The following is a 21,704-nucleotide window of genomic DNA, read 5'->3' as shown; positions in this document are numbered from 1 at the left end:
GCAGATATATTTAAGTGTTGACAATAAATACCTTACTGATATGAGCACCTCTAGTTTCCTTTGCTACATTGCTTAATAGGATCAAAATTTCGAACTTACCCTAGTTTTTGTGTAGAAAAATACAGATTTTGGGAGGGCAATCCTATCTTTTCACTTGGAGAAAATGTAAATTTGATGCTAAGTGGGAAGAATAAAAGAAAAGCAACACGAAATAAAGGGTAAGATCTTTTGTCTGCACATTGTTTTTGGGGGTGCAATGTGGTCAGCCTTTGATAGGTACAGTTGGGTTGGATTTGATGCTTTAATTTGGTCCCCCTGAGTCTAAGTGAACCCAACTCTCTCTCTCACTCACTCTTTCTCTCTCTCAATTTACAGATTTTCCCTTAACGTGCGCGTTGGGTTTCTTTCATGTTTTGCCAAATTGGAATCTATTGTCCGGTGGTGGTAGGGTGGTGCCTGGTGAGTGACTGGTGTGGGTAGATAGGACCCACCTGCCCATCCATATCAACATTGACTCACTCCGGTCTTGGTTTACTAGCTTCCTTGCTTTTTATTTTTATTTTTTTTATGGGAACTTCCTTGCTGTTTGATTGCTTTATTCTTATTAGATTACATTTTTATACTTATTTTATTTTCTTGTCTACTATTCTTGAATTTATTTAAAAGCGATTTGATTGATTTATTATTTTCTCATATATTGGCAACCAATTTGTCCTTCATTAATTTATGGTAATAATAAATAACTAAATTAAGTTCATAAAAATTTATGTTAATAATTAATAATTAAATTGTAACTACCAGAGAAAAGCACCAGTCGTGTCTATGCTTACACTCCAAAAGGGTTAGTCAAATTACAATTGGGGCTCTTCTTAATCTATATATATATATATATATATATATATATATATATAAAACCGAAGTCTCTGCTAGCACCACAATTTTCCACGTCAGCACAATATTTAAAAAATAAAAATAAAAACATTATAACACCTCAAAACCTTAGCAACCTTACCCCTCTCTCAAGTTAAGAAATATAAAGCTACAGTTTCTACAAACTCTCTCTCTCCAAACGTAAATATCAAATTCAACCCCTTTAATTTCTCTTTATATTTTTTAGGCTTCTATAGAGTTATAGTGAGTTATGCTGATTTTGTTTTTTGTGTGTGTGTGTATAGATGGTCATAATACTCCGGTATTTCAAGAGAAGTTTGTGTTTTTGTTAATTGAAGGCCTTAGAGAGATAAGTGCTGCAGTTTGGAACTACAATACAAAAGACGATTTCATTGGCAGCGAAAAGTAATTACTTTGTCTCATATTTTTGTTTTTTGAATTGATTTTGTGTGCTTTTTAGACCCTTTTGGATCAATTTTGTTAATTGGGTGTTTTTTTTTTTTTTTTTGATAGGGTCCAATTGGGGAAGGTTCTTTCAAAGGGTTACGACGACCACACTTGGTGTCTATATACTAATAGTGGGGGGGGGGTAAGTGCTATAAATTACTAACCCTTTTAAGTGTATAATCTGTTTCTAAAATTATCTATAATATTTTGTCCTCCGAAAATTTTATCTTTTTAATTTTAGTATATTGTGTTTCTTAAGCTATAGACAGATTTTCTTTGTTTCTTATTTTCAATAATAAATCATTTTGTTACAATACCGGTAATTGTTTGAGAAATCCAATATGTTCATATCTCTATAGAATAGAGAATAGTAGAAGCCAATTTTATTACAACTACTTAAATTGAGTTGACTTAATTCCGTACAATTACAAAGTATAGCATGAAAGATAATGGAATTAATTGTTGTAATTTTTATTTTCTTTCCATGTTTTTATTGTTGATGAGAAATTAAGGCTCAATTGCACAATATGTGTAAATTCTTCAGAATGCTACTTTAAATAGTAAGTCAATGTGTCTCTTACATTTGGGTATTAGTTAGAATTATTTTCAAATGATTGTACCAATAAAAGTGAATGTGTATAAATTTTGTTTAACTATCTCGTGCATCGCACGGGTTAGCGACTAGTTACTTATAAACTCAAGAGTACCACAGTGCCTTGAGCCACATGGTATTACTAGGTTTGCTCTGATGAGATCATTTGTAATGGCCCAAGGAAATTAAGCATTCACCACATCTGGGCTCACACCCAAAAAGATTATTCAAGTGACAATTGAAGTTATTCATAATCAATTATATACCCGATATTCATCAAATAAACAATTGATGTGAGACTCAGCATATGCCTGTACAACACAAACACAAACAATATCCAATCAATTTGGAGCATCACATAAATTATAGTTGAAATAATATAATTCGAGTTAATTAAAAAAATGATTAGTTCAAAATTTATAAAAATTAAATTCACCAAACTATATTGATTAAATTATAGAATTACTATGGATGGACTATTTATGTTATTAATAAATTAGAAATAATAATTTTCTATCTAACAAATTTATTTACAAACTCACACAATTCAATATCAAGTCTATATAAGTATATTTTTATACATATATAATACAAACATGTAATATTATATATACTCAAAATAGAGCCTCATACTCATGAGTTTATTCACAAATACATTATTATGCTCAAGATTAGCTCATTTGATAATCAAGCCTAAATTGAAGTTTGAGTTTTGATCATTTGCTAAATAAAAAAACATTACAAAGTCTTTTCCCAAATCAATTTGGAACTTTTTATGAACAATCTGATTGATTTAGAACCCTACTCATTGTACATGTTATCATTAAGATTGGGAGAAAATGGGCAAATGCCCCTTTAAAAAAAATAAAAATAAAAAATCTAGCATTTTGTCAAATTTTCCAGACTAATTAGGGAAATGTCCCTGTTATAACTCGATTGTCCAAAAATTGAGTTTCAAAACGCCACTATAGGTTTCTTAAAACGTCACTATAGGTATGGGGTAATTAAACTTAAAATATATATATATATATATATATTTGAATGGAACTCGAGTTCATGGAGCTCGAGTTCCAAAACGCCGCTATAGGGTCTTAAAACGTCACTATAATGCTACTTAAAACGCCACTATAGGGCTCCAGAATTATTTTTTTATTTTTTATTTTTTATTTTTCAGTTTGTTATAACTCGATTGTCCAAAAATCGAGTTTTAAACTGAAACTCGATTTTTAGAAAATCGAATTTCAAAACAAGGGTATTTCCCTAATTAGTTTGGAAAATGGGGCAAAATGCTATTTTTTTTTTTTTTTTGAAATGGGCATTTGCCCATTTTGCCCTTAAGATTGTGTTTAGTTTGAATGAAAAGAAAGACGACGGAAACAAGGAAATGAAGGCTAAGGATTTTCTACCTAGGTCGATCAATTTTGATATGACTAAATTAGAGAGAAAATGGGAAGAGTCAATGATCAAGATGTGATAGAAAATTACAAATTAATTTTCCCCTTGTGTACTTGTCTAAGTCTCTCCCAAGCTCTTTGTGGAGCCAGAAAACTTACCGAATTGATTAATTCAAAATCTAAAATGAAATTCACCCATTAAAATGTTTTTCTTTAAAATTTAGAAATTTCTTGTGACATTGGAGTAGGTGGCATGTAAACCGCATCAATTTTGTGGCCTTCTCGTGGGTTTTATCATCTTCAATGAAAACCATTTGACCTAATTTATTGGAAAAGATACAACCTAACATTGTTATTATGTAGAAAGAAAGAGAAAGGGAGAGAATGTAGAGAATTAGGTGGTTTTAGAGTCATACATTCACAGTGGAAAGCCTATTAGAGTCATACATTTATAGTGGAAAGCCTGTTATAGTTACATATTACTATTAAGTTCTATGTTAAAATGAAACTATTAAAGTTTATTTATAGTAGGCTAAATTAAGTAATCAAGGTTACAATACTTGAATTAAAAGTAGCATTAGGATTTATTTACTTGAACTACCATAAAACCCAATGTATTAACTAGGCATGTGACAACAACTACACGCCCATAAAAATTCACCTTACAAGTGTGCAAGGCTTCAATAACCTTCAAAATATTATTCTCTAAAAGGGATTTAGTAACAGATATAAATTCTGTTGAATATTATATCAAAAAAAAAAAAAGCTAATAGTTCATAATTAGCTGATCTCCAATAAATCAATAGTTAAAAAGAAATTTTATAGAAAATTACAACAAATAGAAAAGTTCACAAATCTCAAATCTTCCAACAAGCACTAAACGTAAGTATCAAATACTAATATTCTTCTCACGCACATCACCTTAATGATAGCCAAAACTTGAAACAGAGAAAGAAGGGATGAGCTCGACAGCTTAGCAAGTAACTAAAATCCTAACTAGCTTGATCTAGCATATATACAAGTAAAATAAATAAACTGTTTATTGGACAGAACTCATAGGCTTATAATTGTATCTCTATTCCATTAAATGATTAACATATAATTTGCAATAAATTTCAAAAAATCCAAAATTTCAATAGACTTGAGACAATGCACAAATCTGACAAGAATTTATATATTTAACAATATTTATGACTATGATTTTGCTATATGCTCATGACTAGGCCCATAACCACATGAGGTCACTGGTAAAAGAAAAACTAGTTATTAGGCTAATGTATATCCCCAATTTGGTAGATTTAAAGCATATTCAAACTGTATTGTTAATTTCTAAAATATATCTAATTTTGTTTAAATCCATATAAAATATCATATATCAAAATATTATAATTCAAACAAAAATTTCATTAAAATCTTCAGTCTTTGTCACTAAATTTAAGAAAGTATATATACCTAGCTAAGAAGAATGTTAGTTACATCAATTGATACCTAGTAAAAATCTCTTACAACTCACTATAAAAAATGTTGGCTATAGCTGTGTTTTAAAAACACAGTTATAACTCCTGAAAACGTGGCTATAGGTTAATTTGGTTTATATTCGCATTTTCTATAACCACGTTTTTAGACGTGGCCTAAAAGCTGTCACTATAGGTCTAACAGGTCTATAGTCGCATTTATAAAACGCTATATATATTGTCTTAAAAAAAATTAATAAAAAATAAAAAAAATAAAAAAAAAAACCCTATTGGGCTGGTCCTATATCCACATTTTCTAAACGCAGCAATTAGTCCTATCCAAAAAACACAGCTAAAAACACTTATAAATGCGGTTATAGACTTAATTTAAAGCCGCATTTTAAAAACGTAGCTATAGGACAATAGTTTAAGCTGTATTTACTAAAAACACGACTATAGGTTATCTACAGCCGCATTTTTGTAACCGTGGCTAAAAAAAAAGGGCTATAGTCTGCATGTTTTGTAGTGACCCCTCAAAAACACTTCAACTCAAAATCCATAATAATCAATCCAATTACTAAGATAAAACCAAGTTATTCTAAGTTCTCACTAATTTGAATCACTAGATCAATGGTAAAAAGAGACTTTTAAGGAGCTTACCTCTATAACCTTCAAGTCTCCTTTCCTTGGAATCCTTAGAAATCATTCTCTTTTGGAAGTCTGAGTATAAAATAACTAATGTGTAATTAGTCTAGGGTGCATGGCTAAAGTTTTTAACCAAGAGTATATACATTACTAACCCCCAATGTCAAAATTAATAAGTTCCCCCCCCCCCCCCTTTTTTAAATTAAAAAAACCATTTTTTTTCTTCTATTTTTTCTTAGATTTGGCTATTACAACTTTGCTTGCATTCCCAATAGGATTAGATATAATGAATATGAACAACAAACTTCGGCATTGACTAAGGTTGGACCTTGATAATTTTAACATAAGAATATTCCTTTATTATTATTATTTTATTTTTTAGTTGAATTTTTTTTTCTTTATGAGAAAGGAAGCTAAATTGGTGTGCCTATTTTTAAATACATGTGAAATTTTGGAACGGTTTAAGAAGGTTTCTTTTAACATGTTTGAGTATAATTTAATATAAAATGGAAAACACTGTTTATGAAAATATTAATTATTTAAAACGTGAATTTTACTATTAAATTTTTTATATGCTTTTACATTTATTAAATTACTTATGATGTCATCATGGTTTTTGAGAATTGTTTTTCTAAAAAAAATTATTTGTATGCCCTAATGAATTTCTGTATCTATCTTAATATTCATTTGTAATGTTTTATAAGTATTGTAAAAAAAATATATATAATCGAGATAAAATGGTAATTTAAACAAATTATTATTTCTCTCCTATTTTTTCTCATAACCAAGTAAAGGAAAGTTTTAATTTTTTCTTAATAGGAAATATTTATTTTCCATTATTCCACGTTGTATCCATCTTACCAACTACTCATTAAGGAAAATAAAAGTCTTTTCTTATATATTATTATTTTAGATAAAATTTAACTATAAAATTAGTTATAGCCTAAAGTTACAACTTTACTCAGTAAAATAAACTACATATTTTGAAATTTAATTGTTAAATTACATGTTCTTTATGCTTTAATACATATGCAAATTTTTTGTCAATCAAATATTATTTACTATATGATATATAAACTTATATTTTATACACAATTTTGAACTATAAAAACTTGCAATTTAAATAATTTATTGATGACATAGTTATTTATCTTTAATTTTTTGAAAATTTTTGCAAGCATGAAGAATATAAGAAGAAGATGTAATCCAATGATATATTTGTCAAAATTTACATCCAATAAAAAGATATTGAATAAAAATGTAGTTCAAGACTACAACTAATTTTATAACTAAACTTTTTTTTATTTTTTTATTTTATAATGTTTCCTTTAATTTTCATCTCAAACCTTATGAATTTCTTAACCAAACATAGCCCAAATGGCTAAGACACTAATGCTATCATATATAAACCATTTTGTACATTAAGAAAATAACAAAAAATAGAAGACAGTGTCCTGTTTTGGATATCCTTTGAATGGCTTAAATTGTTATCACTCATCTATCCCGCTCAGTATTGGTCCCAGTTGACTCATTCATGCCTTAATAAGGAGTAGAATATTGTTTCTGTAATCATAACAAATTTTGGTTAATAAAGATAATAACAGAAATATTTTTTTTATGATAAGAAAGATAATAATAATTTTGGAGCATGCCTTCTCCTCCAATAGACGCTTTAGTATTAGGTGGACATGCATGTCTATGCGAGGAATATGATCCAACATGACAATAAATTATATACTTTCAACCTGCAAGTTACATACAGTCCACAACACTAGAAAGAATAACAAAATGCTTCTTAGGAAAAGGCAACGTGACAGTAATATTTTAGTTACCAAAGCAAAGATCAAAGTTTAACAAGCAGAGGACTGCGGAAGAATAATGATGGGGATGTAGGGAGGAGTAGAAGATCCCTTGGGGGACTACAAAATCCATTTGTTCCCCAAACTATGCTTTGCTTTTTCTTCTTCTTTTTCCACAGGTGCTGAGCTGCCCACCACATGGGTTTGCACCTCATGGATCCATGCTCTCTCTCTATCTGACACTGTTTAACGGTTTCTTTTCCTTTAATTTTTTGATTTATCATTTTTCACCAGGTACTTAGCTTTCGAGACTTTGAGAGAGGTGGAGAAGCGTACAAGTAATATCAGCTATATGATATTTTTGATAATGGTTCCAATGTTTTGTTGTGTTGTGTGATTGGTGAAAGAACCCTGAACCTGAATTCATTAATAAATAAAAAAATCTATTTTTCTTTTACACCAATCATAATGTTAGATAAAAAGTAGTGTGTTCCTCAACGTTTTGGAAGATGAATAAGAGCAAAGAGCCACTGCAATCTGCAATGCAAATAAGGCGTGGTTTTCCTATGTTTGTGTCTCAGTATGAGATGTAGGCTACCACATGTTGCCCATCTTTGTCTTTTTTTGTTTGGAATTTTCACTATCCATAAGGCGAAAGCGAATGGTCACTCATTATGTTCTATCAACCTCCTCATCAGCTCCCTAGTACTTATTTATGTAAAGTATCATTCACCGTTAATGGGTCTAAAAGGATTATACTATGTCTCATAAATCAATAGTGCAGAAGCTACTCAATTTGTTATTTCTCCCCCTACGTACTTTAGAATATGATTAAAGCGAAATTTCGTAATTGGTCTAAACTGTAGGCCGCCTTAATCTACAGTGTGTTTAAAGGAACCATCTTTGGAAACAATGATGAGAATTAAACAGAAATTGGTATAATTTGAACAGTTGGATCAAGATTTGAGGTTGGATATGCTGTCGAGACCTATAAGAGAGAGGACAACCATAAAATAATAATAATTAAATTTGGTGCTACATAATAATACAATAGAATTATGAATGAATAAATAAAGTGGAAGTGGGATTTGCTGTGTGAATGCATCGGGTATTGTGCTCTTAGGGATTCACTTTATCATCTATCTACATCCCTATCTGTACAAAAGAATTTTACGTAGTGACGTTTGGAACACTGTGTAGACTCACTAGTCTCTCATTTGTATAATGTAATAATAATGTGTTTTTTTTTTCTACGTTTTTTGGGTAGACTAATAATAATGTTCTTTCTTCATTGAACCTCCCAAGATTCATCTGTTATGTTACTTTACCTCCCTGTCTTCTTCTTGGATTTCGAATGTCCTCCATATTCTTTTCATTATTCTATTCCAATTAAAATAATGTCCAACTAAAATTCGATTTTGGACCAGACCCATCACGTGAAAATACATTTTAAAAAAAAATTCATAATTACAAGTAATTATACTTTCCTTCTTGTATGTAAATGGTTAATCCTTTCTCTCTCTCTCTCTCTCATGGTCATAATATTTCAACCCCATCAAGAAAGGCTCACGTCGCCACCTGCTATTTGTCTGTATACTCTTTGTTTCAACGATTCCTTTGAGAGAAGAAAAAATGTTGAGTAAGAGTAACTGTGAGAAGATGGTAGTCATCACTCCAACTACTAACGAATGGCCACAGGTTTTTCTTTCTTTTCTCTCTCTCTCTCTCTCTCTCTCTCTCTCTCTCTCTCTCAATTATTAGACAAAACATGACCACCCCATTTTTGTTGCTTTGCTATTGGAACCGAATATCTCTGCTGTGATGTTATTTTACCCTAAAACGCAACCTCAAACTCTTTCCTTTTCTTTTCTTTTCTTTTTTTCTTTTTTCCTCTCCTTTCTTTCACTTTGCTGCAGAATCAGATAGATGATCAGAAGGGCATGATGGCTTCAACAGGCAATAGAGTAATGGAAAAACAAGTCCAAGAACAACAGCAGCAGCAGCAGCAACAACAACAACAACAACAACAAGCTCTCAGGTGTCCTCGCTGTGATTCATCTAACACAAAGTTCTGTTACTACAACAATTACAGCTTGTCTCAACCAAGGCACTTCTGCAAGGCTTGCAAGCGGTACTGGACAAGAGGTGGTACTTTGAGAAACGTTCCTGTAGGTGGTGGATGCAGGAAAAACAAGCGCGTGAAGAGGCCTTCTTCAGCTTCAGCCGTTGATGGAGCTTCCTCTTCTTCAACTCCTAGTGCAAACACAGTCCCTCCATCTCAACCCCACTTGGATATATCTTCTTCCACATCAAATCATCATCTTAATCCTTTGTTTTTTGGGTTATCCAGTAACCCTTCTGATGTGAGTCTTCCATTTCCCACCAGGTTCAATCCTAGAGTTTCCAATGTAGAAACTGTTTCTGGGTATGATCTCCAACCCCAACTAAATGCCCTTGGACTAGGGTTTTCCTCTGGAATTATGGCTAATGATGCTAGTGAAAATGATTACCGAAATGGGTTTAATCCTTCTTCCACATCAAACTCACTTATTTCAAATTATTCCATCTTTGGTTCCACATCTTCCACTGCCACTACTTCTCCAACCATTGCTTCCCTTCTCTCCTCTAACTTTCAACAACAGAAATTCATGAATGGCGCTATGAAAGACAATCGAGCACCAAATCATTATCAAAGCTTGGCACCATTTGAAGGCTTGCATATAGCGAGTAACAGTGCTGAAGCTGCAGGGATTGGCATAAAAGAAGTGAAAGTAGAAGATGGTAACAGCAGGTTGGATTGGAATAATGGTTCTTGCCAGAATAATCAAATGGAGCAAGTTGGGTTGTCGGATCCATCTCTTTACTGGAATGCAACAAATATGGGTGCTTGGAATGATCCTGGAAACATTGGGTCTTCGGTCACTTCTCTGATCTAGCAAAAACCAGACATCATTTTCGAAATTGTCTCCCTCTTTTTTAGTCATATTCTTGGTCATTTTTTAGTTACCTAGGTTTCTGTTGATTACTTCTGTTTGTAGTGAATTTTTATGGTCAAGGTGGGGTTGGTTTCAAAAGAAAAATTTGACAAAAAAGAAAAAGAAAAAGAAAAACAAGATTTCGTATTGAAGTAATGATGGGAGGAGCTTGGATCGGAGCGATCATGTCAGCTGCAAAAACAATCAGCCTGTTAGTTTTATTATCAAGGTTGAGACTTCACTAATTGCGCTGAGAGGAACCTCGGATCCTCTTCATCTCATCTCTTGGGTATCATCATCATCATAGTCAACTTTCAGTGTGGAAGGTTTTCCTTGAACATATTGAGGACCCTTTGGAGCAACTTTCTAGTTCAGTAAGTTGGTTTTTATTTTGTATGTATATATGCATGACCATGTCTTTTTTATTTTTTCTTCTAATGTATCTGTTACTAGGTGGGGGTTGGGGGTATATGTTGCAGTCCTCAATGAAGATCAGATGAGGAGCAAATAATTTTTTATTTAATTTTACCTTTTTTTTTTTTTTCTTATGGGTTTTTATGGGGAAGGGTTGGGTATAATGGTATAGCAAGAGAGGGAGATTTATCATTTCAATGTGACTATTTATTTTATGTGGTTGGCACTAGTTATTTGTTGTTTTGATGCTATTTGTTAAGGAACTGTGTTTTTGGAAAATAATGCTTATATTTTCAAATTGCATTGAAAACTAAATATTATGAATATATAAATTATCTATCAGTAAGCCTTTGCGTGTGTATGATGGTTGTCAGAATGTTGATGGTTCATACTCGCATTGAGAAAGTGATATCAAAGTTGATAGTTCAATTATCCTCTTCTGTATATTGAGAAGAGGAAAGGGTGTGGATTTTAGTTCTTATTAGATATCAATCATAGATTCAGATTCCGACCAAATATGCTGTTGAAGTGATTGCTTGGATTGTACTATGATGTCTGTAGTGCAACATTTATTCTCTAATATTCGAACAAGCTTTGAGTGGGGGAGAGGGAAGTTGAGTATATTGCAAGAGATGAGGTTAAGGAGGAGTTAAGTACATTCTTGTGTGGTTGTGTGTGCTGCCTCATTTTTAAGTGAATCTCAGACAATGAGAGAAATTGTTCTTATATACGTACATTTATATTTTTAGAACGTTGAAAGAAATAGTTTCAGGTTAGTCATTGGCTAGCTAGGACACAATTTTGAGTCTTTGACGCCATAGTAATCATCTGGTACTTTATTTTCGGTCTTTTTCAGTAGTGTGCAAACTGTTCAGTCACTCTTCATATTAATCCCCTTTTCACTGCACTACTTTAGTTTTTGTCTCCATGCTGAACAGATTATTAATTTGTAGTAATTCATTCAAGCCTTACAGTACGATTTCCAATGTTCTGTTGAAAGCATCATTGCAAACTTGGGTGCTTTGCATCTTTTATGGATTCCACTAGGGATTTTGGCCACTGGCATTCTTTCTACCAATCCCTTGGGGTAGTTCAAAGGACTCGACAAATGAAGCTTTCAGACTTCCCAATGCAGCTATTGGAGGGACTGGTTGAGAGCTTAGTTTCTTTTTTTTTGGATAATTTCAATAGTTAGGACAATGTGAAAGGGGAGATTTAGATCAAGTATTTTTGTTGAAAACAACAAAAGTACTAGTTGAGTTACAAAGATTTCAAATAGCTTATATTATCAAAATTTCTGGAGAATTAGAACAATGCTAGCACACAACATTTTTTTAATTATATAATTGTTGATATGACTTATTATGACTAGAGCAACTTCACTTTCACCAAAAGTATACAATTGTCACAATTTTTATTATGCAACAATCACAAGAGACCATGCCAATTTGTCAAAAATATTGTGTGCCTTAGGCCCTTGTACTATTGGGAGAACTAAGATTACTAAAGTTCTAAATAAATCTTGACATAAAATTTACACCTATTAAGCCATTGAGTAGAAGGTAGGGTTATGGAATCAAAACCCATTAGTACATGTTATATATATAAAAGTTACAATCAAGTTTAAGAGATATGAAGTATTATAACTTACATCTTTGAAGGTTGAAATCCTTTTTTTTTTTTTTGGTGGGAGGTGTTTGCCTTTACGTCTTGTTATCGGAATTGATGGAGTGAAAGACGGTGACATGCTGAAGAGGTGATGATGTTGAATGCTATTAGTGGAAGTGATGGTGCAGTGTATATGTTGGATCTACTTTTCTAATGATAGCAAAAGTGAATAACGGTAATAATGCGGTAAAAAAAGATGTAGTTTTGATGGCATTAGGTACTGGTAGAGGCTTAATGAATTAGCTAGCCAGTAGTCATGATGGAAAATAAGCATCACGGTGGCAGAGTTTGGAATGGAAAGATGGTATAAATGGATATGCAGGATATGTAGTTTGAAAGTAGGAGGGACTGCATATTGTTCTATAGGTTTTAATCATCATCACTATTGTCACTGTTAAACCACCAGCATCACTATATCAATGATCACAATTGCTACAACGTTTACAGTTATCAACTCTAGAATTATGCCTTGCAAGGACTATTCTCTGCTACATGACAAATGTTGCTACCATTGATTCACAATTATGGTTTTCCCCATATCCTTGAAATTTATGTCTTATTTTTTGTTCCGCCGTTTGAAGAACTCAAAAAACCTAGCCTTGAGTGGGTTCATTGTTTCAGATATTATTTAATTAGTCCATGACAAACCACTTGGTGTGTTGGTGTATAAATTACAACCAGGTTCAAAGATGTTTTGTTTTCTTATTATCTTTGTATAAGTTCATAGTAACTATCAATTCTCAGTTTGTCACAATGCTGAGACATTGAATAGTCCTAGTTGGCCACAACACAACTAAATCTAATTAAAAGAAAGCATTCTGTTGTATAGGCATAGGGGAAGAAAGAATCCAATTTAGTCGTCATTAATTAATCCTAATTATCCAATTGTGACAATTCTTAGACATCTATGGTTTGACCTAGTTGATCATGAACCACTAAATTGAATAAAAGATAGCATTGGGTTGTATATTCATAGGAATGGAAAAAGGAGAGGGTGAGAAACCCTTAAAAATCCTCTCATATTTTTATTGGATGTGAATTTTAAAAATTTAACCATTGTATTGTATGTTATAATTGTTTTTTAATACATATGTTAAATTTCATTCAAATCGAATATTATTTACTATTCTATTAATGAACTTCTTTTCTATGCATAATTTTTTACCACAAAAACTTGAAATTTAAACATGTCATTGATGACATAACTATTGATCTCTTAAAATTTGGTAAACATGAAGAATATAATAAAAAATGCAATCAAATGATTTGAAATGTCTCTCTCCAAACTAATTTATAAATAAAGTTAATTAATTTTCATCCATTTGTGACCTAATCTCGAACATGAAAGTGAAAGTTGAGTTGTGGGGGTAGCACCCATAATAAACAATTGGACACCTTTTTTTTTTTGGAAAGAGTTTCAACCTATGATGTTTGCTCCTGATGATAGCTCTGTATCATTAGACCAAGACACCAATTAGTTTTTGGTGTAGACAATAATTGAATCCCAGATCTTTTATTTAACTATCAAAGATTTTATCAGTTGAGATAACTAAAATCCACAACAATTAGACACTAATTTACATATTCGATAGTATAAATCTTCCATACACGTCACTTATTTCATATCTCTAAGTGTGGGCATATTTAAAAACAGTCATATCTCTAAGTGTGGGCATATTTAAAAACAGTGAACAACGCGTGTGAAACTAAGAAATGCATAAGAATATTTTTCCCATATGCAATATAGTCTGACCTTGACCTAAATTTCCATATATTAATTAGTAGGATAGCGTGCCATTTGATTATTTTCAATAGGACATGAGAGCACTACAAGAGGCACGAATCTTTGTGCCAAATTACATTTTCTTTTTAATTCCCATACCACCAATTACGTTTTAGGAGTCGCTATCAAACTGAACATCATGATAGGAAAACACCATCATTTCCTCATTTCCCGTTACGTGTGATTTCAAATTCACTAATTCATTTATCCTAAAAAAGTAGCCTATGAAATCCAGTGATCTGGCGAGTAATTTAAGCACAAGAATTCATAGCAGTCCGAAGAATCAAAACATATCAATTTCCTAGGAATATTACCTTAGGAATATTCTAGTGCATGAATTAGAAAAAAAAAAAAAAAAAAAAAAACACATGATAAGTAGTAAAGATTGAATGCCGTAATGAGTTTTAATTAACTCAACTGATAAAGTCTCTGATGATTATATAAGAGATTTGAGATTTAATTTTCACCTATACCAAAAACTAATTGGTATCTTGATATGATGATATAAAGTACAATCATCAGAAGCAGACGTCATAAATTGAAAATTTATAATTAAAAAAAGAGAAAGAAAAAAAAGATGCTATACCGTATGCGATTCGTTGTGAAAGCCACCACACGAAGGTCTAAACCCAAGCATATTTGGCCACGTTTGGAAAGAATAAGACACACGGGTGGTATTAATTCATCTACCGTAGACGTCTATACTATAGAACGAGGAAAAGGAAATTATATGATTTGGGAAAAATCAGTGTAAACACAGTTTTATAAGAAAATGAAAGTTTTCTTTTGGTTCTTTTACCTATGAGATTCAAATAGAAAATGCTTTCAACACCCTTTTCGTTTTGCGTTCTCTGTTTGTTTTCCTTTATCTTTTTCCTATAAAAAGTGCAATATGGCTTATTCAAAATAAGGATGTAGCTAGTACCGATAATAATCTGAAAGTGTAAATCCTCCTATATGCTTGCACTAATACGGTTAAGAACTAGGAGTCAAATCAAATGACCCGAGTTGGGCTAAGTCATGCCCAGCAACTTGCCATTAGCCACTTCCTCCCACCCTGTGTTGGTGTGGGTGTGTGTTTCAAAAACTTTTATTCTTATTTATTTTTTAACCGTTGAAAATTTATGAGAAAAAAAGCCGTTGGGCAATTATGAGAAAAATAGCCGTTAGGCAATAATTGATAATATAGCCATTGTGGTTTTAAGGGTTATTAGTAACCAATAACTATAGACTATTATCTTCATAAGTAGCCTATATAATACTTATCATAACACATTTTCTAAAAGGTTTTTTTACTACTCTATATTTTAGATATATACATGTCTACTATCTTTCTCTCCCACATATTTTTTCTACAAAAATATTTGTTTTAAGGAAATGCATTAGAGGGTTGTTCTTAAACCTTTTGTGAGTGAAAGTACATACATCACAAATGTCAACGCTATAGTCTAATCTTGGGGGGTTGTTTGGTCAAAAGAACCAATCGCACAAAGTTTTACTTTGGGTGGCACGAATCAACCTTTAAGGACAATGCTCTTTGCGTGATTTTATAACATTGTGACATTGTTCCTAATTTTACTTAAATTTATATTATTATTGCTTATTTACATTCTTGCTAATTATTTGGGATATTGTTTGTTGTATCAAACTTGTTTATTCACTATTATTTTTCCAACAATCTTAAAGGTTGATTTCATGCTTCAAAATGGATAAACAAGTTATTGATCATGAAATTTTATATTGTGATATGATATTATGTTTATAAAGAAAAAATGCTAGTAGTTATATTCTTAGATATAATTACTTATATCTTTTGTGGAGTTTATCTTACTATATGGTTTATCTAAACAATTTGGTGGACTAATATTTTAGAAGAAAAAAATAAATGACATCCATCCAAATGTGATTTTGATTCTCTAATGTAAATCAATATGTGAATAATATTATGTAACGTTGTCTTGATATGTTGATATCAACTTATTGCATTTGCAATAATGTGATACTATATGTGTATTATATTTTGTGAAATTGTTTTATGTCTACTGAAATCTGAGGAGCATGAGATTGAAGAAAAACGTATGTGTTTTGAGAAATGTTTTTTAGAATTCAAAAAAAAAAATGTTAGCAATAATTTTTATGAGAAATGAGATAAAATTTTATTTTTTGGTACAATTCTGAAAGAAAAAAAAAATGGTGTTGACTTATGGTGAAGACATTCCTATTGTTAAGTGAGAAAATTGGTGCCATATGAACTTGAATACTCCTTTTGTATGATGAAGATACAATGATACTATAATTTAATTGAATATTATCTTCCTTGCCAAAGTATTCAAATAATCATTTATGGTTGTGTGAAAAAAAAATTATGAATGATTAAACATTTGTATTATACAATTTTGGTATAATGATGTCAAATTTTACAAAATATTAAGTGTATTATTCTTGTAAAATTTTGGACGTTTCTAAGAGTGGTTTTTAGTAGCTAGAGGCTAGAGGCTATTGGCTCTATGAACAAGTGCTATCGTTCTTACATCTCTTGACACATATATATGAAATGAGAATTATGGAAAATAATTAAAAGTTTCTTTATATATATATATATATATATAAAATAAAATAAAATAAAATAAATTTATCCAACTAGTATTTTGGGCTAATGGATAAGATATAGTATTAGGGACTAAATATTCCTTTTATCCACCAAGTGCAAGAGTGATATTGATAAAATATATTTACACATTTTATTGGTCATATGTGTTGTTTTAAGATGGTGGATAGGTTTTTGTGAATTTGAAATAAATAAAAAACATTGCAAATCTGTAACAAGAGGAATCAAACTCTTTAGTTTGGTACAATGACTAGAGATGGTAAAAGATTTTATGTAATATTTATTGATGATCACCATTCTATATTTATTTAACTTTGTGTATTAGGAACCGAAGATGAGGTATTGGAAATTTTTATAAAATATAAAAAATGAAGTTGGGAAAGACGTAAGCCTAACTTGGAATATCTTAAAGTGTGGGGGTGTTTGGCTAAGGTTATGCTGCCTAAGCCTAAAAAGAGAAAACTTGGTTCTCGAACATGTGATTGTGTGTTTATTGGATATGCTAGCAATAGTTCATATTATAGATTTCTAGTTATCAAGAGTGATATTTTAGAATCTTACACTATTATTGAATCTGAAAATGTTATATTCTATGAACATTTGTTTCCTTTAAAAAATAAGGAAAAATTATTGCATGAATCTATTGATACTTCTAATGATCTTATTGATGACGTGCAAGAATTAAGGAGTAAGCGAGATAGGAAGGAAAAGAGTTACAATAATGATTTCCTTACCTATATTGTTGAAGATGAACATGTAAGTTATTATGATGCAATTAAATTTGTTGATGCACCATTATTGTTGGAAGCTTTTAACAAATTATTAGATTATGTCTAATCACACTTGGAATGGGTTGAGCTTCCACCTAAGGTTAAGCCTATTAGTTGTAAGTGAGTGTTTGAAACAAAATTGTATGGTTGTAAGTGGGTTTCTAAAAGAAAATTATAACCGAATGGGATCATAGAAAAGTATAAGGCATGCTCGGTAACTTAAAACTATAAGCAAAATATCATGTTGATTATTTGATACTTATTCTTCTTTTATTAGAATTGCATCTATAAGAATGTTGTTTGTCATTATATCTATTTACAAACCTAGTATACATCATATGGATGTTAAAATTATTTTTCTAATAGATGAATTAGAAAAAAAATTTATATGGAGCAACCCGAGGGTTGTGTTGTCCTTGGACAATAACATAAAGTTTGTAAATTGGTTAAATCATTGTATGGATTAAAACAAGCACCTATACAATGACATGAAAATTTTGATATATGATGCTTACACATGGATTTGTGATTTATGGTCATGAGAATAAATGCATATATAATAAGTTAAATAATAATGAAGGTGTCATTATATGTTTATATGCTGATGACTTACTTATATTTGGAACTAGCCATAATGTTGTGCATCATACTAAATGTTTTCTTACCTCCAAATTTAATATGAAAATTTTGGTTGGAGCTAATGCTATTTTACGCATCAAGATCCTTAGGGATAATGATTGCAATGTACTATCACAATCTCATCATGTGGAGAAAAAAAAAAATTTAATACTTTGATATGTGACCTATGTTGATTATGTATGACTTAAAGGTGCACTTGGTACAAAAGTGGTGATAATGTTTCACAAGATAAGTAAGCACAAATTATGAGTTATTTAATATTTTTGACAAACTGTAGTAGTCCTGATATTGCATATGATGTTGGTAGATTGCGTAGATACACTCATAATCCTAGTGTTGAGCATTGGGATACAATATCTATATTATTGATATATTCAAAAGGGATTTTTTATTTTTGTTTGTCATATTGTGGTTATCCTGTTGTTTTAGAAGGATATTGTGATGCTAACTGAATCTCTGATACTGATTATGTGAAGCTCACTAGTGGATATGTGTTTACACTAGCTGGAAGGGCTGTCTCTCGGAAGTCATCCAAGAAGACTTGCATAGTGAGATCTAATATGAAAACAGAGTTAATGGCCTTAGAGAAGGCTGGGTCCAAAGCTATATGGTTTAGGAGTTTATTAATTGATATGCCTCCATTTACTAACTCTATTGTCTCTGTTTGCTTTCCTTGTGATTGCCAGGTTGCCATAATATGTGTTAAGAGCAAAGTTTATAATGGGAAAAGTTTACATATCCAATTGAGGTTGAGGCAGCTTATTGATAATGATATTATGTCATTAGACTTTGTGAAATGGGAAAAGTCGACATATCCAATTGAGGCTGAAGCAACCTATTGATAATGATTTGTGAGGTCTAAAAGGAATTTGGCCAGTCCTTTGACCAAACCACTAGCAAGAAGACTAGTAAGTGAGACATCTAGGGGGATTGGACTGATACCCAAGTTGTGACACTGTGGCTAATGCCCAACCTCTATGATGGGTGATTCCACACAAGAGGTTAAATGGGTAGAGGTCATTAGTGGTCCATAGGCACTGTCATTTGTTATGTGTTTTTCGCTATCTTGATAAGGAGATTAGTGATGAGTCCATCCCTGTAGTGTGAGACAGTGCTAAGTTGCAGAATTTGGTGAGGATGAGCTTATATAGGCTCTTAATGGATCCATATCCCTACCTGTTAGGATGGGGTGTATCTGCACACACTCATGATGGATGCCACTAATTAAGTTGAAGATTGTTGGAGGTTAAGCTTTAGGCTCTTAATGGATCCATACTCCCTACTTGTTGGGATGGGGTGTTCTGCACGCACTCCTGATAGATGTCACCTATGTGTGAATGGAAGTTGTGCTGCTTCCTATGAGACATTTTGGGTAGGTCTCTATAACTCTCATGAAACCCAATGACACATGGCCTGGATAAGGCGCTAACCTGCTTAAGAACAACCTTGATAAAGAAAGTTATGTAAGTGGTAAGTTTGGTTTACTAATAACTTGGTTAAAAGAGTTTTAACTCCACCATTGTCTTTTAGTTCCTACTTATTTATCCTATGTATGGTTAAAACCTTCTAGTACCATATTGATGCATGCTTTCTTTAGTTGCGTGCCTTTCCTATTTTGTATTTGTAACATGTGGGGGATTGTTGGTGTGGGTGTGTATTCCAAACACCTTTATTCTTATTTTTTTTTTTTTTAGCTATTGGAAATTTATGAGTAAAATAGCCATTAGGCAATTATGAGAAAAATAACCGTTAGACAATAATTGATAATATAACCGTTGGGGTTTAAGGGTTATTAGTAACCAATAACTATAGACTATTATCTTCATAAGTAGCCTATATAATACTCATCATAACACATTTTCTAAAGGGTCTTTTTACTACTCTATATTTTAGATATACACAAGTCTACTATCTTTCTCTCCCACATGTTTTTTCTACAAGAATATTTGTTCTAAGGAAAGGCAATAAAGTGTTGTTCTTAAAACTTTGGTGAGTAGAAGTGTGTACATCACAAAGGTTGATATTATAGTCTAATCTTGGGGGGTTGTTTGGCCAAGAGAACCAATCGCACCAAGTTTTACTTTAGGTGGCACGAATCAATCTTTAAAGACAACACTCTTTGCGTGATTTTATAGCACTGTGAGATTGGTCCTAATTTTACCTAAATTTATATTATTATTGCTTATTTACATTCTTGCTAATTATTTGGGATATTGTTTGTTGTATCAAACTTGTTTATTCACTATTATTTTTCCAACACCTTGTACGAATATATTGACTAGGAAGTAGGAGTGTAGGGCAGATCATGTGTGAGGTTGAACTTTTTTTCATCATTTACAATTGACCACTTCAATAAGTTGTAAAATTAGGTATGTCCCTAGTATTGTAATTATATAGAGTGATGATTGAGAGCAAAATCAATATAAAAGTTTAAATTGACCATTAATTAAGCATCTAGTGTCTCATTTACAATTCGTCTAAAAAATAAACTTAGGTTTACAATGTTCGTGCTGTACCTGTACCACTTTAAAATGTTTTAAAAATGTATGCACTGTATGATAATTCATTACATGTATGTTCTTAAGATCATATACACGAGAAGTAGGAAAATTTCTGTACTTTAATGGGCATTATTTTGTCTTTCCAATGAGTAGAAATTACAATAAGCAAAAATATGCACGAGAAGTAAAACGTTGGATATGTATTTCTAGCATATTATCTCTACTCTCAAATCAGTTTAGTACAAATATATATAAGTGCTTTTGTTGGTATAAGTTAGAAAAGAAAAATAATTTGATGTAATATCTCTTCAATCTGTGAGGAGAGAGCTATTGTATTTATCTATAGATACATGATAAGATAGGAGAGCCGCTGGTCATGATGTCTACAAGTGGGTCTTTGTGGTAGAAATTAATGAAACACACTTGAAGGTCCTTACAGGTAACCTTGTTACAACTCACAAGGAACATGAAAGTTTAATTCGGACATGTTTAGTGTATGAATGGGAAACCAAATTTCCAGGGAAATAGGTAGCACAACTTGTCACATCCAAGTTTTAGAGCAATTGGCGTAGATTCAACGATCTGTAATGCTGTCAATCATATTGCAGCCATCTGCTACAACCATACCACACCTCCCTCAAGCCCTGGCCCTTGCTGCTTCTAGTAATCCAACTCAAGTGCCTGATTGGTTCTCTGATAACAACTTTGATGTTGATCACCATTAGTGACAATGAGTTGCGATTATCAAGGGACCGAAAGCCACTATTTCAACTATGACCTTGTCTACGAGAATTATTAGGGCCACATTCACAACCACGTTAGACAAATTACATATTGGGACAAGTCTGATGGAGATATGTTGATGGAGCCAACGTATATGGGACAGTATAAATGATGTCATTAGCACTGGCTTATTAGCTAGAACCCTAATATAATCTCTCTTCTATTTGAGGAGAGTAATTATATTTATTTCTATAAATACATAATGAGGTACACAACAAATCAACAATTCAAAACCATAAATTTAAAATTTAAATAATAATTATCTTGGATATCTTGAACTAATAATTCATAAATAAGAGATTAAAGAGGATATGAATCATAAGATAAAAGCAGGGTAGATG

General features: G+C 31.7%; 1 protein-coding gene across 1 annotated transcript; it reads left to right on the top strand.

Moving 5' to 3' along the window:
* Nucleotides 1–8,773: 8,773 nt before the first annotated feature.
* Nucleotides 8,774–10,622, top strand: LOC115990486 (dof zinc finger protein DOF1.4-like; the record flags this gene model as incomplete). The annotated part of the gene is made up of 2 exons (XM_031114312.1): nt 8,774–8,920; nt 9,139–10,622. Coding segments are annotated over 2 exons (1,167 nt in total), but the record flags the coding sequence as incomplete, so codon positions are not given.
* Nucleotides 10,623–21,704: the final 11,082 nt, after the last annotated feature.

Source organism: Quercus lobata, chromosome 5 (assembly GCF_001633185.2).
Source record: "Quercus lobata isolate SW786 chromosome 5, ValleyOak3.0 Primary Assembly, whole genome shotgun sequence".
Classification (NCBI taxonomy): domain Eukaryota; kingdom Viridiplantae; phylum Streptophyta; class Magnoliopsida; order Fagales; family Fagaceae; genus Quercus; species Quercus lobata.
Note: the sequence above shows the minus strand (reverse complement) of the source record. Positions and strands in the feature narration are given on the sequence as shown.